The sequence below is a fragment of the Trachemys scripta genome, chromosome 3 (genome assembly GCF_013100865.1).
Source record: "Trachemys scripta elegans isolate TJP31775 chromosome 3, CAS_Tse_1.0, whole genome shotgun sequence".
NCBI lineage: Eukaryota > Metazoa > Chordata > Testudines > Emydidae > Trachemys > Trachemys scripta.
The window spans coordinates 49315042-49337510 of NC_048300.1; the positions used below are offsets into that span (position 1 = coordinate 49315042).

The 22469-nt window shown below is 45.8% G+C and overlaps 1 protein-coding gene across 1 annotated transcript in view; it reads left to right on the top strand.

The window, feature by feature from the left end:
* The window catches only part of CAPN2 (calpain 2), a gene marked incomplete at its 3' end in the record, with an annotated part of 48980 nt that extends 27242 nt beyond the window's left edge, over positions 1-21738 (top strand). The window contains 13 exon segments of the mRNA XM_034764656.1: positions 2550-2635; positions 3563-3637; positions 4062-4222; positions 4965-5134; positions 6682-6693; positions 7567-7778; positions 10123-10159; positions 11456-11521; positions 13715-13772; positions 16035-16099; positions 18482-18550; positions 20022-20100; positions 21622-21738. Of these exon segments, the coding sequence (XP_034620547.1) occupies positions 2550-2635; positions 3563-3637; positions 4062-4222; positions 4965-5134; positions 6682-6693; positions 7567-7778; positions 10123-10159; positions 11456-11521; positions 13715-13772; positions 16035-16099; positions 18482-18550; positions 20022-20100; positions 21622-21738 (1207 nt within the window).
* Between the last annotated feature and the right edge of the window lie 731 nt (positions 21739-22469).

Genomic DNA, 22469 nt, shown 5'->3' on the forward strand with positions numbered 1-22469 from the left:
CTCCCTCCCATTTTCTGACCATCTCTACCTTTGCAGTGAGAGCCTATATACCGTAAAGTGTTGAGTCCAACTGCCCTCTTGTGGTTAAATTACTTCACAAACATTTACAGTATGCAAAACTTTTAACATCACTTATTACTTATTGAATGCTCTTTTTTATTTAAAAAAAACCTAAAACAATGTGCATAAAATTGAGTGGTGAGAGTAACATTCTGAATTCTCTCCACGTTTGGAGCGGTTGAACGCTGGAACGATGCAGAGTGGCTCTCTGTGGATTGGGCGTCGCTGAGGCAATACACAGAGCCTCAGTGTGTGCTGGGTTAATGTGACTCTCCCTTCTTCTACAAACAGCTGGGTCATTTTCCAGTCAAGGCCAACAGGCTTGGGGGAAGAGAGACACTTTCCCTTGGTTGCCCAGGAGAATGTTCCCTAATACACTTTCCCTGTGTTTTAGACTCACTGGGCCAGGGCTGGTGCAACCATTTAGGCGACCTAGGCAGTCGCCTAGGGCGCTAGGATTTGGGGGACGCCATTTTCTTTGGCAGCAACTGCGGCAGCCGGATCTTCGGCCGCTGCTGGCATTTAGGCGGAGGGAGCTGGGGCAGTGGAGCGCGGGGAGGGCCGCCTACAGCAAGGGAGGGAAGGCGGCACGCAGGGGAACTCCCTGCCCCAGCTCACCCCTGCCCCGCCTCCTCCCCGAGCACGCCTTGGCTGCTTCACTTCTCCCACCTCCCAGGCTTGCGGCGCCAATCAGTAGGCGCCACAAGCCTGGGAGGCGGGAGAAGTGAAGCAGCGACGGTGTGCTTGGGGAGGAGGCAGGGCAGGGGTGAGCTGGGGCGGGGGAGGGGTGCTTCGTGGGGAGCTGCCGCAGGGGGGGGGGGGGCCTCAGGACGGGGGGGGGGAGCTGCAGTGGGGGCGGACGCCTCAGGGAGGGGGCTCGGGGACGGGGGAGGGGCGCAAGGTGGAAGTTTCGCCTAGGGCGCAAAACATCCTTCCACCGGCCCTGCACTGGGCCTCAGGCTTTGGAGTTTTCTTTTGAAAATGGCATCGTCCTAGACTGTCCTGTTACCACTTTATAATCTTGGCGTGTGATACTGTAAATTGTCCATGCACAGAGCTCCCAGTGGGAAATCCAAGCCCAGCACACTGTACTGTGAGTGATTATTACTCTACTCTGAGTAATGAGGCAGTTCAGAGAACAGCAGGATGCACATATGAGAGAGAGGAATGCATACCCAGGGGAACGACATATTCATCTCCTGGAATAGCTGCCCTCCACTGGGAGGGACTGATGATCTCACTGTGTGAAAGACGTTGAATTGCCTGGCTCGGTAAAGGAAAGATGGGAGAGGATAGAAGGGAAGCAGATGGATTATGGAAACATAGGGGGCCTTTCCATTGATTTTTCAATGGTCTTTGGATCAGGCCCCTATTCATTACTCCTGAAATGCCCCTGCCTCTCAAATGAAAGTGGTGTCAGTCCCTGGCATGCTGCATCCAGGCTGATGAAGCTAAATGGGAATTGGCAGCATGCAGGATTGCAGCTAGCCTTTGATTGTTGGCTCTCCCACTCCCAGTGACAGCAGTCAGTGGGGAGTTCTTCTGTTCCTGACTCAGACATACCCAAGGCTGGGCCAGGCTTTACTCTTTTGAAATCTCTGCAGGCTCTTCCTAGTGGCTGTTTCATTTCAGACCCCCATTAACCTTCTCAGACCTCAGACCCACCAGTAAGCCCCACAGGCTTCTCTGTGCTGTTTCAGCTACTGCATGCACCATAGTGCACCAGTGCTCACGAGAAAGCATATCTATTTTCTTGGCTTCAAGCTCACAGCCATTGTGCAATTCCCTACTTCAAATGAATCCGGTGCCTCCTCCCAAATAACACTGTTTTCTGGTTGGGATTTTTAAAGTTCAGACGGGTCCTAACCCTGATGTGTCTGTGTAGGGATCAGTCACTGGCAAACCAAAGCCTCAGTGGGGTGCTAGGAGGCACTGCAGTGTTGGGGTTGGCACCGCTGAGATCCAGAGTGTTTGTGGTGAGGAAAGAGCCTGTGGCAGTCTTTACAAGAACAGGAGCAGTCACCCCCCGTGTCCTGTATGTACTCAGTTGCTGGTATGACTCTCAATACATGTGGGGGACAGATTGGTTGAGTAGGAAGGTACCATTTTTACTCCAGCGCTTTGTAGAGTAAAACCACACTGTAAGAATTGCTGTGGTGCTGTGAATAACCTCACATTCCCTCCGCAGCTCCGCTCTTTATTATTAAACCCTCTTAGACATGTCATTCTTCCAGCACAAGAATGATTTTGGCTGCCCCCAAGCATACAGATTTGATTTGCACACAATCTACATTTCCTGTCTGCATGTATTAGGTAATCAGAGCTTATCCAAAGCCAATGTGGCTTTCTGCCTGTCCAACTAAATAACCAGGTACAAAATGACTAAGGAATGGGGTGCAAGTATTTCAACCACTGTGCTTTCTTCTGCGTTTATTACAAGACAGGCTCCGTGTGTAACTCAGTCCCTTCTGCACTTCTAATCCCATCAGGTGAATTGCCGAGGAAGTATGCAAAAGCTGATCAGAATCCGAAATCCCTGGGGGGAAGTGGAGTGGACTGGAAAATGGAATGATAAGTGAGTTAAAGGTCTAGAGGGTGTTCATCCCCAGTGGCATGGCTAAATTTCCACTAGGAATTGCATTCTCCCTACATGAAATTCCCCCTGAAGTTACAGTTGGACCCAGCATTCTGCATTTTTTATCCTAAACTGACGTGTTGCTTTGTGCTGTTTAAAAGGACCATAGCTTTCCCCACAGAGACTTTACAGTATGCTCTGCCCTCTTTAGAAACCCTATTGTAACACACACTCATGTAAGCTATAGTATTTTGGCTACAGTATAGGGTTACTATTAACCCTTGAGTCATTTCCACCTTGCATGACTTTCTAAAGACTTGGCTCCCAGTATGGTCTTCTACAGAGAAGATGTCGTATTTTCAGGAGAAACCATCTTTGTGAAGTTATACAATTCTTGACAAAGAACTTAATATTTGCTGCTACACTGAAAACATAGATCTGCTCTCTTCAGTGGCTGGAGATCATCAGTCCCAGTTCCTCCTTTTCCAGAAGGAGTTATCCTACTGATTGACAGTTCATTTAAGCAGTCATTTCTTAAAGGCACAATGCCTAACTTTTCAAAAGTGTCAGTGCCTCCATTTTATAGTGTTCAATGAGACACCAGGCAGGAGCCTGATTTGCAGGGGAGAGGCAGGTGCTCCGCACTTACTGGAATTCAGGCACCTTTAAAGCATCTTGAGCTGGGCCGCCATATAGTGAGGCACCCGAAAATCACTAGGCACTTGTGAAAATTTGTACATGTCTTAATGATCTAAATTGCTACCACACTCCACTGAGTTTGGGAGTTCTGCTGAGCTGGGCACAGTAGCATATTGCAATCACATGGAGCCACAGGAGAGCAAAGTGACCCCATCAAAGTCACTGCATTAGGGATGGACTTTGAGCTATCATTTGACAATTAAGCAAACTCCCATCTTTATGTTCTAGCTGCTCAAACTGGAACAGCGTCGCTCCTGAAGTGAGAGAGCGACTGACCAGGAGACATGAAGATGGAGAATTTTGGTGAGAAGCTCTGGGTTTTTTAATAGCAGGGGAGATTGATTGTTTTCCTCCATTTTTGAACATAAATACCCTAGGCCAACAAACAGTGACTCAGATAAATAGGCCTGGGGATAATATGGAAGCGCACAGCTATCTGCGAACCCGAGCAGAGACGTTGTAGCCTATCCCATTGGATGTGGGGTCCAGGATCCGGATAACCAGAAATTTGATGGATCGGTGTAGTGGCCCTGTAATAAATGTAGGAGGGATTTCAATTGCGTAATACCCAAGTCCCCACAATGGCTGGATAAAGCACCTCATCACCTTGGCCAACAACTGTAGTGTCAGGTCGTAGCTAGAGTTATTAGAGGGAGGATTAGGAAAAGTGGCATGTGGGAAGTCTCCCCTTCCAAGCATGATTTGTGTGTGGCATTGCTTCTCACAGGATGTCATTCAGTGATTTCCTGAGACATTACTCCCGCCTTGAGATCTGCAACCTGACTCCAGACACGCTGACTAATGAAAAATACAAGAAGTGGAGCCTGACCAAGCTAGATGGGAACTGGAGGCGTGGCTCCACTGCTGGGGGTTGCAGGAATTACCCAAGTAAGACTTCCCAGGTGCTACTTCTGCATTCACAGAAAACACACATGGACTTATTCTAGCTAGAATTCCTTAGGGCACATGGAGTTCTATAAAATCCCCCTCAGTCGGGGTGGCTCATCCTTCAGTGTAGCTTCCACTAAACTCCTATTTATTCTTTCCCTGACGATTTAAAAAAAAAAATCTAGATAGTTGCCCTTGGCTTAATCCACTACTTGTTTAAAACTCTCACACAGTCCCTGCCAAACACCAGTTGGATACGTCTTTCTCCAGGGCTGTGTCTAGACAGAGAGCTATGAACTAGTGGTCTAAGCGTGGGACTGGCCCTCGAGAGCTTGGGGGAGTCTAATCCTGGTTCTCACGTTGACTTCTTTTGCGGCCTTGGGCAAGTCCCTTAGGCCAGCGTTTTCCACCAACTATGGGTGCCGCCGCAATCAGGTGCTCATTTTGAGACACCTAGAACCTGATTTTCAGGGGTACTAAGTCCCCACAACTCCCATTGACTTCACGGGAAATTGGTTTCAATGGGAGCTGCAGGTGATCATCGTCTCTGAAAAAAATCAGACCACTTGCATAGGGACATAAATCTGGACATTGTTGCTGTTCTTTATGCACCCCAGTCTGAAAGTTTAGGTCTATATCTTTAAGGACACGTCCAAGCTACAGGGGCTGCTGAGAAATTTCAGCATGGGCTGGTTTCAGAGAAGGCTCTGAGGGGTTTGTGTCACAAACTCTGTTTTCTCAGATACCTTCTGGATGAATCCGCAGTATTTGATTAAGCTGGAGGAAGAAGATGAGGATCCCAATGATCCTGAGAAGGGCTGCACCTTCTTGGTTGGCTTGATTCAGAAGCACCGCAGGAGGCAGCGGAAGATGGGGGAAGATATGCACACCATTGGCTTTGGGATCTACGAGGCAAGTAGAGCAATGCACATACACATGCAAATTCCTTGAGGAGAAGAAAATACAAAAAGTCCCCAGAACTTCAAAAAGGGGAAGGGGTCATCACTGAATGACTCGTCTGCTTCCCTGCTGCCTAACGCTTCAGGAACAAGACAAAGTCATATGCAGCAATGCCCGTCCAGCACCTGGTATGTCTAGCCACCCTGAGTGCCAGCTGCTGAATACCTCTGGTGTACAGGGGCAGGGTAGGGGTTAAACAATGAAAAGTCAGAAATGCATTCTGGGTTCCACTCATCTCAGCCTTCTTCAGTTGATCAAATCATGAGGAGTGGCGACAGCATGGGAGTGATTCTGGCAGGGGATAGGATGCTAGTTGAGGATCAGTGCGAGTGTGAAAAAGATCAGCCCAGGAGCAGAGCCAGTGAAAGCATGTGTAAGACTGGCTGGGATAAAGGACTCTATACAAAGGGGCTGGCATTGGTGTGTGCATCTAAGCCAGCTCCACCTCTATTTCCTAATAAACACATACAGGCTCACTGGTACTTCCTTTAAGCGTAGTGTCGTCTGGGGCTTAATTCCCCTAAGTTCTATTCCCAGTTGTATCACAAAGTTGTGTATGAGCTTGGGCAGGTTACTTAACAGCGTTCTACCTCAATTTCCAACGCTGGAAAATAGATGTCACAGCACCTGCTCCACCTGGGCATTGTGAGGCTTAAAGCAAGTTTGAATTCTCTGAAGAAAGTTGCTAGACAAGTGCAAGACTATATTAATTATTGTAATGCCAGTTAATGAACCGCCTGGTCCCTCTTGTGATTTTTTTGGAGGTGGGGGGGAGAGGGACAACAAGCAGCCCATTCAACAGAAGATTTGCATGCAAATCCCAAAGGAAAAACACTGAACTGGGTGCTGCTTGAAACCTCCTGTTGTTTGGAATTGTTAAATCCTTGGCAGTTTCATGCCAAGGCAAGTGAGCCAGAAACCAGCAGTATTCCTGATTCCTTTCAGTAGGATGGTGGACAAGGGGATGGAATGACCTAGGTTTGATGTTCAAACTGAATGTGTCCAATGGAGAGTTACAATGGAGCCCACAGTTTCTCATCTTTGATTTAGTGGGTCAGTTTGCAGAGACTACAGTGCCCACTATGAAGTAGGAGGTCTTCCACTCAGATCATGACAGAGCATTGCATGATGGGATCTGTAGTTTCCAAAGGCCATATTGCCGTTTTGAAGAAGGAGATGGCTACTAATGGCTCCATTTTATACAGGTTAGGTGTAGCCCTCAGAGTCCTGACAAGTTGCCACATGGCCGTTAGTTGGATAAAGCTTGAGTGCCCTGCTTTAATACAAGATGCCAGAGAATATACCTCAGGTAGCAGTATTGAGTATAGTCATATCTATTACAGTATATTTCACTAGATATGTATCAGAGAGGTGCAGAGTGAAATATCAGCAGAAAAAGGTCATGATCTTGAATAATAGTAATAATTATCTAACCTATCTGCTAGTTTCCTTTCAATGAACAAATGAATAACTTGTGTCTCTTTCCGCTTTTTCTGCAGCTGCCCTCGCAGGTATGTAATGTGCATTTTCTCTTTCCTCCATTCTCAGTGGTTAATGTTCATAGACGGGGTTTAATGGCATGGATAAAGAGACACCACTCCACTGGATGGAGAATGTTGATCTTGCTAAGTCTATAAGTAGGTATTCCAGGCCGGTAGCTATTTGTTTTTGATGTATTGCTGCTCTGCACATGGGTAGGATTCTTTGCTGCACAAACCCAGCAAACCTCCCTAGGTAGCCTGTTTTCTCAGGCTTGCACAGGATCCAAATTTGGCACAAAATGAATATTCCAAATGACGATTTTTTATTGTCCCTTTTGGTCTCTATTGTCAATTGCATCTAGTTAATACAAGCCTAGGCTTTTGTATACTATGACTGTGTTTGAGGGCAATTGCAATAAGATAGGAGCCGTTTGATTCCCTGAACACTAAGATTATGCTGTATTGTCCTAAACCAGTATACCCTGACTTGTATCAAGTATAATATTAACATACACACACCACATTAGCAGAGAGACAGACCCTTAGACATCCCTGGCTTTCCAGGTCGGTGGGATGTGAAGAATGACACCCAGCACATGTCTTTAAAATCCTAAATATTTTGCCAAATTCCTCCCAAACTGTGTAATGTATCTAGAATTTGACAGTCCAGCATAAAGGTTTTATTGACCCTCATTTGGGATGACCTGCGTAACATGCATTAGCCCTCAAACTCACAAGTAAGGTGACCATCGCAAACTCGTGCCAATGAAACCTATATACCATGCCATTACTTATTCTCTCTCATAATACTGTTGCATTGATCTTTATGCAAGAAAGATAACATTTTACTGTACTGTCTTCAGCTTCTCTTTGAACTGAAATAACTCTCTTTGTTTGAATAAGTTTTCTGGCCAGACAAACGTTCATCTGAGCAAAAACTTCTTCCTGACGAACAGAGCCAGAGAAAAATCAAACAACTTCATCAACCTCCGAGAGGTACTAAACCGATTCAAACTGCCTCCAGGAGAATATGTCATTGTGCCATCCACTTTTGAACCCAACAAGGATGGGGATTTTTGCCTCCGAGTCTTCTCTGAAAAGAATGCAGATTCACAGTACGTAGCCAATGCACCCTCTCTCTCCTCGTGGTAATCCAGAAATATTATCCAGATAAATCTGATGTCTCTGAGGGACTGGATGGCCCTGAGAATTGCTAATGGGATCCCCTTAGCTCACTGGTTTAAATGTAGAATGATAAAAATTGCTACTATGAGATAACGTCACTCTGGCCCATGTGAAAGGAGTTTGTGGTTTCATTCCATTTTCCTGTGGACAGGTAGCTGCATTAAAGGAAAACCCCACAACAATTGGCATCCTCGTTGAGAGCCTCATCTGAGAGGCCAATGATCAAAGGCACCAAGGCATCTGAATTACCCTCTGATCTCTAGTGGTGGTCTTTTCTGGTGAGGGTTTAGGACTGTTTATCCTATTTGCAGGGAAGTGTGGAGAAGTTTCTTGTTATTGTTAATCACATTTATTGCAGTAGTGTCCAGGGTCCAACTAAGATCAGTCCCACTGTGCTAGGCACTATAAAAACACAAAGTAGTAGACAGCTTTGCCCCCAGATAAACAAGACAGACAATGTGTAGGGGAAAGGGATGTAGCAAACAAGCAGAGTGATCAATGTGACTGTGGCCCATGTCATGTTAGTTCCACAGTTTGCAAAGGCAAGTTAGTTAGGAGGGGATTAGCTCAATGGAAAGACAGAGAAAGGGAGTATGCTGAGGGGGACAGAGCTGGTGAGAAGAGGGAGGGAGGTGAGGAAGAAAGGTGCAAGGGGCAGATGTGGAGTGATGCTGAAGTGAAGTTTGCATCGATTCCCCGTCTTATACTGGGTGAAGGACTTCAGTTTCCAGGGCTGTCAGTGCAGCATCTTTAAACTCACTCAGAATCAGACAATGTCTTACTGAAACCTACAGGGCCCAGCTAATGCAAGATTAGCTCTGTCCTTCACTCAGACTGTGTACTTAGTAATCCAGGGTGAGCATCTAGGAGGACAGAGCATCAGCCTGAATTTCAATTTCCTCTTTAATACGGGATTGAATCCAACCCATTATCAACTTCTTCATTGCTTCTGAGCACCAGTGAGGAGAGTTCTAATTAAACGCAGCAGAAGGTGATGGGCAGATTTCGTATTGATTCTGGCAGCGTAGGCGCTGATTATTTGAGCAGTAACCAATTGAGTCTTAAGTGTTAAAGAAAGCACCAGATAATAGCAAGCTGGGCTCTCTGACTCATGGAAATGTTAACTCTCACAATGAGATGTACATGATTTCCTATTGCCTCTAAAGCCCAATTGTAGGACTAGTGCCCTCAATTAGTCATAAGAAGTGAGCTCACACCTTTGAAATCTTGCTGGGAAAAGGCCCAGGGAACTAGCCCAGCTGAATGTCTTCCTTGATTAAAAATGTGAAATGTTAAACACGACTTATTCTAAACTGCACCGTTTGGGAAGTACACAGAATAATCATGATTATTCCGTGAAGAGAAGAATTTCAAAACTGTCACAGTGTGAGGAAGGGATGGCTCAGGGGATTGGAAATGTGTTAGGAAGCTTTTCATCTCTAGGTCCCTAGTACAAATCCGACATACAAACACAAAAGGCCACTTACTCTAGGCCTGTATGTTACACGGCCTCCTGTGAAAACTGGGTCTCCTGCCACATGGTTTATTTTCAGCCTTCAAGTAGCTATTCAGTTTTAGTTCTGCCCTCAACCATAACTCACCAACGCTCCTTCCCCAAGTGATAGATCTACACAAGTAGCAGCACATGAGCTAAATAGAACTTTTCTCCTCCTTTGGTTTGCTGCATCTTGTGTACTAACAGAATGGGATGGTCTAGTAATCTCAATGGAGAAGTAGGAGCCAGTTCTAATTCCAGCTCTGACTCGGATTACTTCTGAAGCCTTGGATAAGTTACTGAAATGCTCTATCCCTATTTCCTTCCCTCTGAAATAGGGAAGTTAATAGATATGGGTTTGATGGAGGCGTTAGTGGGTGAAAAATAATCTGTGTAGGAGGTCAGACTAGATGATCATACTGGTTCATTCTGGCCTTAAAATCAGTCTTCTCTGAATCTGTAATGCTTACCTGCCTCATAGGAGTGTTGCATGGTTTGTAAAAGTAAAGTGCTTTGAGGGTGAAATGAACTAAAAATTATGTTGTCATAATTGGAATAATGTTAATGGCACTGGTTTGCTTGAAAGTCAGTTTCTGTGGGCAGTCATCCTCAATTATTACTAACAACTTGATTTTCAATTAATATTTAAATGGATTTTTTTAGTATTTTCTAATGCTATATTACAGGAGTTAAAAGAACCAGTATTGAAGTAAAACTTCTGCTTAAGCTCGTTTATTTTTTATTCGTTTGTTTTAACATCAATCCTTTTATCTTTCTAGGATTGTAGACGATGAAATTGAGGCCAATATTGAAGAGGTATATCTTCTTTCCCCCCACCTTAATATTGCTTATTGAAGCAATCCTATCACAGACAGAAAGGTGATAGTTAAGGATATGATTCTATCATGGAGGTATTCACTGATTCCATGACTTGCCGGGATCTCCGTGACTTCTTCTGGGGCAGGGCTGGAGCACTTGTCAACCCAGGGACCGCTGGAGCAGCAGCCCCCGGTTGAAGCCGTGCCTGGGGTTAGGTCAGCGCCCTTGGGGCAGGAGCAGCAGTGGGGCTGGAGAAGCTGCCAGCGGCCAGCTCTGGGGGCTGCTGATGCAGAAGCAGCGGCCCCCAGGCCCACCAGAGCAGCAGCTGGGGTTGGGTTAGCCCCCCTCCCAGCACTCTATTTCTCCTCTGCCATCCCCCACCTTCCTTCTGGTATTTTTAGTAAAAGTCAAGGACAGGTCATGGGCTTCTGTGAACTTTTGTTTATTGCCTGCGATTTGTCCCTGACTTTTACTAAAAATGCCTTTGACAGAATCTTAACCTCATTGATAGATCGTGCCTTTTTTCCATTTATCTGAATGTGCATTTCTGACTCCCCCGTTCCTCAAGCAGTACAAAACATGCACAGTAGTGTAGTCTTTTTCTGTTAGTCCATAATCTGTCAAGAACTCCTATTTCATCCTGAAGCCAGATTCTTGGATGTACATACGTGGCTCCCAGTGAAGTCAATGAAAACATCAGAAGCAGCTTTGAAAATAGATTTCAGCCTTTACCTGCAGCAACAAAACTCAGCCTGCTCAGATACCAGATCAGATACTGTTCATTGAAATGGTTCAAGCCTAGGCAAAGAGGCTTCAGTTTTCAGATGTAGACATTAATCCATATTTGAGTATAGGGACCCAATCCAGCAATACGTAGTTGTGAGTAGTCCCACTGACATTATGAAATGGCTTGTGTAAGGGATGCAGGATTATATGTATAGTTTTGTTAGCGAGAGCTTGTCCTAGTAGTTAAAGCAGGAGATTACTTAATTAGCATGTATGTAAATCTTTGCAGGAGTGGGATCTTAATGTTTTACTTTTGTTTCTTTAAACAGACACTCTCGGGTTCAGTTTAGTCCAATATTTGGTTTTGTTAAAAGAAAATACCAAAAATAGAATCAATAGTAAAAATTAGATTTTAAAAATTCTTTCCAATGCAATAATCGGCAGTGTTACTTGTACCATAGCTAAGGAAATGCATTTGTTTAAATATGATTGCTAATGAAACAGTATCTCCGACACAATGTCCCTCCTTATAACAGGTTGATTTTTACCATTCAAACCCTTTTCTAGAATGACATCAGTGAAGATAACATTGAACCCAGTTTCAAAAAACTTTTTGCGCAGTTGGCTGGAGCGGTGGGTATTTCTCTTACATATTCTTATCCATTATTATTAGTGTACATGGTTCTCCACAAATCTTTTTTGTCTTCTGCCCCAACGAGCAGTTTAACTCACATGTGCTGGCCAGATTTGCAAAACATACATACATCATTGTGCAAGCCAAAATGTCCACAGGTGTGTGCCTAATTACCACAGGCAATGGGTTGTGTAACGGGGTTCACTTACCACTCCGGTGCCTCCTTGTGGCTGAAATGGGAATTAGCTCTGGTAGCCAGTGCATGTTCCTCTGGTGGTGCCTCGCCGCTGTCACTTTTGTTCCCAGACCCACACCACCACCAGGACTGCGGCATTCTCTTCATAGACACTGCTCTCCAGCTGTGTCACACTCTGTGTTCCCCCCTTCTAGGGGACAATATCATAGTCCATTAATGCAGCCACTTCCTCAGTGGTGAGTGGGGGTGCGGGGAACCCAGGCCCACCCACTACTCTGGGTCCCAGCCCAAGAATCCTCTAGATGGCTGCCACTTGCTGTGTCCCCTCTGACTCCTCAGTTAATTTCCCTGGGCCACTACCCTATGGCCTCCAGCACCTTCTTCCCCTTACCTCAGTACTTAGGCCTGCCAGTCTTAGCAGCTAGCCAGGAGTTCTCTCTAGCTTCCCGGGTCCCTGCTGGCAGCACTGCTTTGTCCAGGGTGCTGGCATGCCTTCCTCCTGCTAAGAGCCTGATCTTCCCTCCTCAAGCTCCAGGCAGCTACTGCCTCTGCTCTGCAACTCTTCTTATATAGGCCTGCCCGACCCTGATTGGCTGCTCCTCACAGCCCCTCTCCTATTGGCTGCTTTCTGCACAGCCTCCCTAGGGCTCCATTAACCCCTTACAGGCCAGCGTGGGGTGGATGTCCCATCACAGTCTCGTATAGCCCCCAGCTAAAGAACTTAGCTCTTCGGGTCAAGCTCTTTAGATTCATGCCTTTAGCTCTGGAAGTTCCTGGTTCAGCTCATCCAGCAATCACAGCAATTATACATGCAAAATATGCAAGTTGCACATGCACTTTTATGCACGCTGCTGAGCACATGCCCTTCTGAAAATCTGGCTTATGGAGTAACCAGGTATGACAAGATACAGGGGCAATATCTGGTCCCCAGAGAAAAAGGCTCAGCTGAGCTTCCCCTTTGCCTCTTGCATGAGTGCTCAGAGGAAAGAGCTTCCTGGCTATACACCCAGGGCTCCAGTGAGTGGAGCGAACCCCAGGCAGGGAGAGTTACTATTACTCTTTTTGTGTTACATTATCTTGTTTAGACTTACTCTGGTTAAGCCCTCTGCTGATTGCACCTGCGGTTGTTTCTGCTCAGTCAGTCTCCTAGCTCAGTGATTCTCAACCCGGGGTACGCATACCCCTGGGGTTACGCAGAGATCTTCCGGGGGTACATCAACTTATCTAGAGATTTGCCTAGTTTTGCAACAGGCTACATAAAAAGCACTAGCGAAGTCAGTACAGACCAAAATTTCATACGGACAATGACTTGTTTATGTTGCTCTATATACTATACACTGAAATGTAAGTACAATATTTATATTCCAATCGATTTATTTTATAATTGTATGGTAAAAATGAGAAAGTGAGCAATGTTTCAGTAATAGTGCGCTGTGACACTTTTGTATTTTGATGTCTGATTTTGTAAGCAAGGAGTTTAAGTGAGGTGAAACATGGGGGTCCACAAGACAAATCAGACTCCTGAAAGAGGCACAGTAGTGTGAAAAGGTTGAGAGCCACTGCCCTGGCTCACATCTAGAAAGCAGTGCAGAAGCAATGGAATCCAGACCTGGCCAGTGAGATCAGCACAGGAAGGTTTCACAGAAGGAGTGGGTTTTATGGAAGGATTTGAAGTCCAAGACAGTGTGTGCTTGGAGCACGTGAGGTGATGGGAAATTTCAAGAGTAAAAGCTAGACCTGGCAAACTCATCAGAAGGAGTCCTGAGCATGCCCAGTAACTGCTGTTAGCATGAGAGGTGCTAGCCAAATTAGAAAATGCAGACAGTTTAAAACATTGCAGAGCACTTGATTTCATTTGTGCAAATTTTATTCAGTCCAGGTAAATGCAATAGATCTTCTAGCTAACCCTCTCATGCCCTTCCCTGTTACATAGATTCCACATCTGGCTTGGCTTACTATGAATATTTTGTTACAACTGTTCTTTACATTTCCACAGGATGCAGAGATCTCTGCTTTTGAATTATGTAATATCCTGAGAAAAATCATGGCTAAACGTAAGTGTCTTCCTCTCCTCTGAGAATACATTGTCTCTGGTGGCCAGTAGTAGGTTAGAGAGACGGAGCACCCACAACTCCCAGAGAAGTCAAAAGTGCAGACATCGATCCCAGTCCTGTGCTTCACAGAGATCTCAGCCCCTGATTGCTGAGACTAAACACTCCAGAGCTGCAGGGGAAACTCTTGGCAGTCTGAGCTCAGGACTGCTCAACACCACACCTGCCTGAATGAGGAATACTCCTTGTGCACAAGTGTGTGTATAGGTGTTATTGGGTGTGGCTAGTCAGATAGAAGCATGTTGAACTGGTTAGCTCAAGGGACTGGTAATGGACAAGAGTGTCACTACCCTCTAGTGGTTTGAATCCAACCTAGATTGATATTGATGCAAAATAATCAGATTATGTGATACTCAAACCTATGGGCAGACATGCTGCTGTATTCTGAACAAGACACAAGCAACACCAAGAAGCACTGCAGAAGCCTTACTATGAGGGAATTACAATGATCAGGGTTGGTGTCAGGTGTCACAAAGGCATAAACTACTCTTACAAGTGCCTCGTGAAATAATTGAGGTCAGGACCTGCACAATTGAAAAACTTACAGCTCCTCTTTCTGGTTTAGAGAGGGGGTAACTTACACAGTCAGCTGCCTATTTAAGCCTCCGAGGTCAGTGACAGCACTGTCTAGGGCTTCTCTCAGTGAGATGGAGGAGGGGGGGGGGTTAATCTTGTTTTTCTTGCACAAAGGGACTCAGGACTTGTTGTTACTGGTTTAGTCTCCCCTTGGACACTGATCAAGTTCAGGGAGATAAAAGCCCCACTGATTTTTACAGACATCAGCCAAACAGACGGGGAGTTCCATGCTGTGCTCTCTCTCCCTGGATGCACCAGCGTGGTATTGATTGTCTTTCCTGTGTAATTGAGCTCAGGCGCCTTCCCCTTTCCTTCAGTCCCCACAAGAGCACCTGTGTTTACTGGCAAAGGTCAGGACCAGAGAGACTCGATCTCTGCAGCTCACATACAAACCAATTTCTGAGTGGAGTTTCTGCTGGGAAAATATCCCAGCAGCTTTTATGCTTAGCACTCATGGTCAATTGCAGCGAAGTGCTGAGGATGCGGATCATGGGCACTTTGCCCACCCCCCTTGATTCCAGTCATGTGCCCCGCCATTGTGCAAAATGAGAACTTTCCTGCAACCCTTCGCAGAGAGTCCTCGTCCCACAGTCCCTGGCCTGCTTGTAGATAGCCTGCTGTTTAGCATGAAGCCACTCTGTATTCCGTGCCAATAAATCTTGCCTCCCCCCCCCCCCCCCCCCGTAGGCACATGCTGTGTCCTTCGTTGAGGGAGAGCAGGGTCCAGCAACCGAGAAGGCAGCTTTCACTAAGAGGGCCTGCAAGAGGAGACAAGAAGGTTTCCATCAAGCAGGTGGGAGATGATAGGATTCTCTGGAGGCAGGAGTCCTGCCCTAGGCTCTCCTCCCAGCACCCACAGACTCTCCCTACTGGTTTGACACCAGTCACGTAAAAATTAACCAGTTGCCTGGCAATGTCCAGCTGAGAACTAGCCGGTTTCCTAAGGATTAAAATTACATTTGGTAGGAGCCGAAAGCAGCTCCTAGACTAGTGGGTAGCACTTACTATATGGATTGGCTGTGAGCATATGTATGATCTTGCCCTCTAGTAGCTGCTCCACCGAAAAGATAAGGATCTTGCTAACAGCAGCTAAAGGAATTTCACTTTAGTCCAAACAAGAGAGACTTGTATTTTTGGAGCTGAAGGCCCAGGGTTGTTAATGGCTGCGTGCCTACATGTGTGTGCCAGTGGTAGTAACATTACCTCCCTCCAATGGGCCCAGCATGAAGCATAGAATGACGGTAGCCTAGAATCAAACTAGAGACTGCTCATTGCCCATCGAAGCCCAAAGGAAGGGTTCAGGTACAGACACAATTATTGGTTATTGAACAGCGGATGTAGTAGAAGAGGCGCTATAGAACTGAGCTTTCTAGGCATGAGTAGTTGCTCTACACAGCATTAAAAACACCCAGACAGTTGAGTTCCGAAGCACTCTTCACTATCTATATATACAAACCTACAAAGTCTAGCTCCGTATCTGCACTGCTGTACTTGTTACGCTCTGATGGCTTTTGCAGTTGAAGACAGGGAGGCCCCCTAGAGGTCTCCCAAGCTATTTAAAGGGTTACTATCCAATTTCTATATCCTTCCACATGTAACTAACCTGCCTTTTGTCCTCTTTCCTTACAGGACAAGATATTAAATCAGATGGCTTCAGTATTGAGACGTGTAAAATAATGGTTGATCTGTTAGATGTATCCTTCAATTGTATTAGCTAGACTATGTTCCTCTATCCGTGCTGAAATAGATCCAGTGGGGGAGTGGGGATGTCCCTATCAATCCATCCCATCCTTCCCCCAACCCCTGCAGGAGGGAAGGCCAGATCTGCTTGTGACTGCCACCCTTTAATGACTCTCCTGCATAGAGACTCTAGATGTTAATAGTACTGCCAGTTAATGCTGAATCTACAGTATCTCTTGGAGTGGGAGCCTGTATTTTTAGAGCAGAAGGTCCTGTCCGAATTCCAGCCTTGATGCTACACGTGTGGTCTGGCTGGCAACATCCTAGGAAAATTGGCTCCCAACATGGCATCAGTAGCATGGGCTCATTTAGAGGACCTAAACATGCATATTAGAAGTGAGGAAATCAGTACATTCAATCCTGTGGTATTCAGACCCCACCATGTCAGATTTGGCCAGAACATAGTAAGAATCACAAAGATTTCACTGTTAAAAACAAGGGAAACAAACTAGAAGCACAGTCCCAGAACTTCTCCCCAGACAATACATTGTTTTTCTGAGTCCAATGCCCTAGGAAGAAATCTACTGTGATAGCTATTCTCAGTTTCACTGGGGGGAGAGGAGGGAGATTTTTTGATCTTTTAAACCATTACAGGTTTGAGAATAATGTGGTTAGAAAAAGAAAAATACCAAACAAAATGAAGCTCTCCTGTAATTTGTTGTAAAATGTGGCAGAGCCCAGGATTCCACAGTTGTAGTTACAGTAAGAGTGACAGACAGACAGACAGTGATGGGATTCTTTTGTTAGGGGTTTTCTGAAGAACTACAAATTCTGTAAACAGCAGCTCTTGCTTTTGGTTATCATAGAATCATAGAATCATAGAATATCAGAGTTGGAAGGGACCTCAAGAGGTCATCTAGTCCAACCCCCTGCTCAAAGCAGGACCAATTCCCAGCTAAATCATCCCAGCCAGGGCTTTGTCAAGCCGGGCCTTAAAAACCTCCAAGGAAGGAGACTCCACCACCTCCCTAGGTAACGCATTCCAGTGTTTCACCACCCTCCTAGTGAAATAGTTTTTCCTGATATCCAACCTGGACCTCCCCCACTGCAACTTGAGACCATTGCTCCTTGTTCTGTCATCTGCCACCACTGAGAACAGCCGAGCTCCATCCTCTTTGGAACCCCCCTTCAGGTAGTTGAAGGCTGCTATCAAATCCCCCCTCATTCTTCTCTTCTGGAGACTAAACAATCCCAGTTCTCTCAGCCTCTCCTCATAAGTCATGTGCTCCAGACCCCTAATCATTTTTGTTGCCCTCCGCTGGACTCTTTCCAATTTTTCCACATCCTTCTTGTAGTGTGGGGCCCAAAACTGGACACAGTATTCCAGATGAGGCCTCACCAATGTCGAATAAAGGGGAACGATCACGTTCCTCGATCTGCTGGCAATGCCCCTACTTATACAGCCCAAAATGCCGTTAGCCTTCTTGGCAACAAGAGCACACTGTTGACTCATATCCAGCTTCTCGTCCACTGTGACCCCTAGGTCCTTTTCAGCAGAACTGCTACCTAGCCATTCGGTCCCTAGTCTGTAGCAGTGCATGGGATTCTTCCGTCCTAAGTGCAGGACTCTGCACTTGTCCTTGTTGAACCTCATCAGGTTTTTTTCTGCCCAATCCTCTAATTTGTCTAGGTCCCTCTGTATCCGATCCCTACCCTCTAGTGTATCTACCACGCCTCCTAGTTTAGTGTCATCTGCAAACTTGCTGAGAGTGCAGTCCACACCATCCTCCAGATCATTAATAAAGATATTAAACAAAACCGGCCCCAGGACCGACCCTTGGGGCACTCCACTTGAAACCGGCTGCCAACTAGACATGGAGCCATTGATCACTACCCGTTGAGCCCGACGATCTAGCCAGCTTTCTATCCACCTTACAGTCCATTCATCCAGCCCATACTTCTTTAACTGTGGGTACAGTATATTTATCTATTATGTCTCTGTTTAGAATCCAAACAGAGTATGACTCAGATTTCCATCAATAGCTGAACCCCCGCTGCGGAACAGAATGGCATCCTCTCGGTACACATGCTGAATAGTTAGAGATTACCTGTGGGAGGCACTGAAAAGGCTTGGGGAAATATTCAGAGGTTCAGATTTAATTCATCCAAACAGTTGATTTAGAAACTTAAAACACAACCTGAAGAAACAGAGGAAGAATCCCTATATCCTGCAGGATGAGCTGGAGTAAGCCATGCATCACAAGATGATTTGAATCCTTCTCTAAATTTGACATCAGAAAAGCAGTGCTGAGGTTATATTACAGCAAACCTAATGTAGAGGAGGGAAAACATTTCTTTCCTGCCATCCAAATTGGTTCCCTTAACTCTTCCTGCAGTTGGATGGAAGCGGTAAACTGGGACTGAAGGAGTTCTACGTACTCTGGACAAAGATACAGAAATATCAAGTAAGAGATGAGCTCTGTATAAGGGAGCATACAGTATACTACTCATGTGGATGTAGCCTGGTCTGTTCAATGGTTGTTGGAGCACTGTGGGTGTAACTCTGTATGTATATTGTGGGTACAGTATATTTATCTATATGGGCAGTTCTGAGCACTCTTGTTAAACGGAAAGGTTGTGTTCTTCATTAGAAACCTGCTTCCCTGCCCAGTTCTGTAAGACACTGAACTGCCTCCACTCCCACTAAGTCAGTGGGAGCTGGGGACGCTCAGCTCGTCACAAGAGGGACACAGCATCTTGCAGGATAGGGCTGAATGGGACTAGAGTGGCCTAGAGCAGCACAAGGCCAGTGGCACACACACACCACAAATGCAGAACATAAAGGCAGGGCTGTTTCTGTCCTATCCTTTCCTCACTGGGAATTCCTGCCCGTATTTGCACATCAGCTTCGCCAGCTGCTCAACTTTTAAAAACTTATTTTTATAAAAATAATAGGCCACCAGAATGGCCACGTGTAAGCAACAGTAAATAAAAGAACCAACGTACTAGACTTTTCTTATCAGCTAACTCCACATTCTACAGCTGAGGACCACACCGATGGCAGCATGATGGCAACACCAAACACAGGGAGCTGGGACCCTCAGGCTGGTTCACTCTTGGTGACCAGTTTAAAACGGGGCGGATCCTCAGCTGGTTTAAGACAATTTACACAAGCTGAGGATCTGACCCCTGGGATTTTAAGCTTTAAAGACCTAGAGACAAGTCAGTTGCTCTTTCGAATTCTAGGGTGAAGAGCAGAAGGTGGAGCCACCTCTGCTCCTGTGACTGCTCCTCACATTAGCTCCACCTCCCTCCCACATCCTTAGCCTTCCACTTACAGGTCTGATAACTTTACCACAGGACTGAGTGCTAGACAGTGCCTGCTTTGTCAGTGGTTCTGCAGTCTCACATTGTATCTACCCTGTGATCACCGCCCTTTCAGGTGACTCCCTTGTGTCTCCTCCTTACTGTATGCTGCACTGAAAGAATTAGCTATGACTCCACCTAAGGCCAGGTCTACACGACAAACCTATATCAGTATCACTATGTCACTTGGGGGTGAAAAAGTGATGTAGTTATACTGACAGCCCCCCATGTAGACAGCACTATGTCGGCGGGAGATCTTCTCCCGCCGACATAGCTACCGCCTCTTGGGGAGATGGAGTATCTACGCCAATGGGGCTCTCCCATAGCAACGTCTTCACTGAAGCACCTTCCCCAGTGCAGCTGCTGTAGCGCTGTACGTGAAGACAAGCCCTAGAAGCAGCTGTATGACTGACTGACGCTAATTAAATCAATCCAAAATCCATTTTAGTTTCCGTTTCTCAGGAAAGCAGAGACTGCTTTCCACAGGCATTTATCTGACTTCTGGCTGAAGCCAAAATAACCAGCTCTTAATTATTGATGAGCTCCAACCCTGGGTTTTGTGTTTTACAGAAAATCTATAGGGAAATAGATGTCGATCGCTCTGGTACCATGAACTCCTACGAGATGCGGAGAGCATTAGAAGAAGCAGGTACTTCCATTTATCTGCCTGTATATAGGGTTATGCTACTTCAAGTCCCTTATCTAGACCAATAATCAAAGTCAATAGGTACTGGTGTAAATACAGTGTCACCATTTCAGTGATCTTTACCAGTGACACTGGCTTATTGTGTACACTCATCTTTCTCTCTGGTGGTTGGCCACGGTATCTGTCTATACACAGCAATATAGGCACATTAAAAATGGCCCAGATGAGCGGCTTCCTGTTTGGGGCTACTCTTACTTAGGACCTGGCCCAGTAGGATCATGAGTAGGTCCTTAACAACCAGGATCCACAGGCGGACTATCCTTTAGTGATAGAGTTGGCCAGGTTGCCCATGAAGAGGAGGCAATCAACGTAAGCACCTCTGATGAATCACCATTAAATAATACTAAGCTCTGATGAAAAGTTCTATAGAAGATCTCCAAATGCTTTACAAAAGATGTCAATATCATTATCCCCATTTTACAGAGGAGGAAACAGGCATAGAAAGGGAAAGTGACTTGCCCAAGGTCATCCAGCAAGTCAGTGGCAGAGCTGGGAATAGAGGCCAGGTCTCCTAAGACCCAGTCCAGTGCTCTGTGCACTGGATTCTTATGACCACTGCACAATGACTACAAGGGGAATAAAATAAATACACAAGCCCAGAATGAACTGGCACCTGGATAAAGCTCCTCATAAAAGCAACATCCAATGAAGTTCTCTATACCACAGCTGGGTGCTGGAAACCAACATCAGCACAGCACTGTAATTACACTGTAAACAGCTTAAACAGAGTGAAAGTACATATTCAGCTATGGATGGGCTAGTCGCAAGAGTCAGAGTTTGAATGCTCATCTAAACTGTTGGAGAGCTTCACAAGGTGTCAAGGCCATGGGTCCTGACAACAATCCCACCGGAACTCTCCTAGAACAACTCCTGATCATCCCCACCTGCTGTTGTGTTTGTGTGGGTAAGGCCAGATATCTCTGTTTGGCTTCCTTGGTGGAAAGACTGCTTTCCCTCTGGGGGTCTTGGGACCAGGAGGCAGCAGTTCTATGCCCCTCAAATTCTGGCAGCCCCCACTTACTACAGTACAGAGCTGCTCTTTACCATCAACCATTTTTCTCTCACTGGTCCACAGAAGACAGCCACTCCCTCTAAGACAGTGAATCAAAATGGGTTCTCCTAGCCCTCCTGAGTACATGGAGTAGCCAATCAATCAGCACTAATATCAAACAACTTAGAAATGCCCACAGATAAACCAAAAAAACATGTTATGACCCATCATAACCAACCAGCTCAATAGTTAAAAAAGCAATTTGAAAACTAGACACAGAAATGTGACCAAGTAGCCAATATAGATATGAACATTTTCCAACATTGCTCCCAGTTCGCAAACACTTTGTGATCTTAAAAAAAAATAAAAAAAGTTGTTTTAACAAAAACATACACATTACTCCTGCTATTTTGCCAATACCTGATTGCATTATTAGCTGGCCAAATGTTTTCACCTTTTATTTTGCCATGTAGGGTTCAAGCTGACTTGCCAGCTGCACCAAGTCATTGTGGCTCGTTTTGCAGATGAGCAGCTTATCATTGACTTTGATAATTTTGTCAGGTGCTTGATTCGGCTGGAAACTTTGTTCAGTGAGTATGTTCTTAGTAAATCTTTACAGTGTGAGCAGCCCCTCACCTCGCTGCATTATATAAGGTCCAGACTTATTCTAACACAAGGCTCTCTGATTTGCACTAGAATATTGAGACAAGCTGAGACTCCAATCCTACACTCTGATCTGTGCAAAAAGACAGCTGTACTTTCCCCAGGGGTGCAAGGGTCTGTCCGCATAGATCAGACTGCAGGATTGGGCTTAAAACATTTTGTTACAGTCTTTAGTTACAGCCCACAGCCAAAAGCTAGATTCATAAGGGGGATTTAGGCATTAAACTGTTTAACGTCTAGCTGTCCCACTGCCTAGTGGAATCCACAACCCCAAGTGAGTTGCCCAGGCTTCCCATACAATGCAGGGAGAGAATTAGGTGCCTAAAATAGGATTTGCAGAAGCCAGCATGCTGAGTGTGTGTGTGTGTGTGTGTGTGTGTGTGTATATATGTGTGGGGTCTATCAGTCTCACCTGTTGAAATTGTTCCACTTGTTATGAAATACTTAGTCATTGGGTAGGGTTACCATATCTCATAAATAAAAAAAGAGGACCCTCCACGGGCCCTGGCCCCGCCCATTTCCCCACCCCTAGCCCTGCCCCAACTCCGCCCCTTCCCCACCCTAACTCCGCCCCCTCCTCCCTTCCACTCCCAGCCAGGGGGAAAGGGCTGCCCCAGTGCTACCGGCTTCAGGATTTGCCGGGCAGCCCCCAGACCCT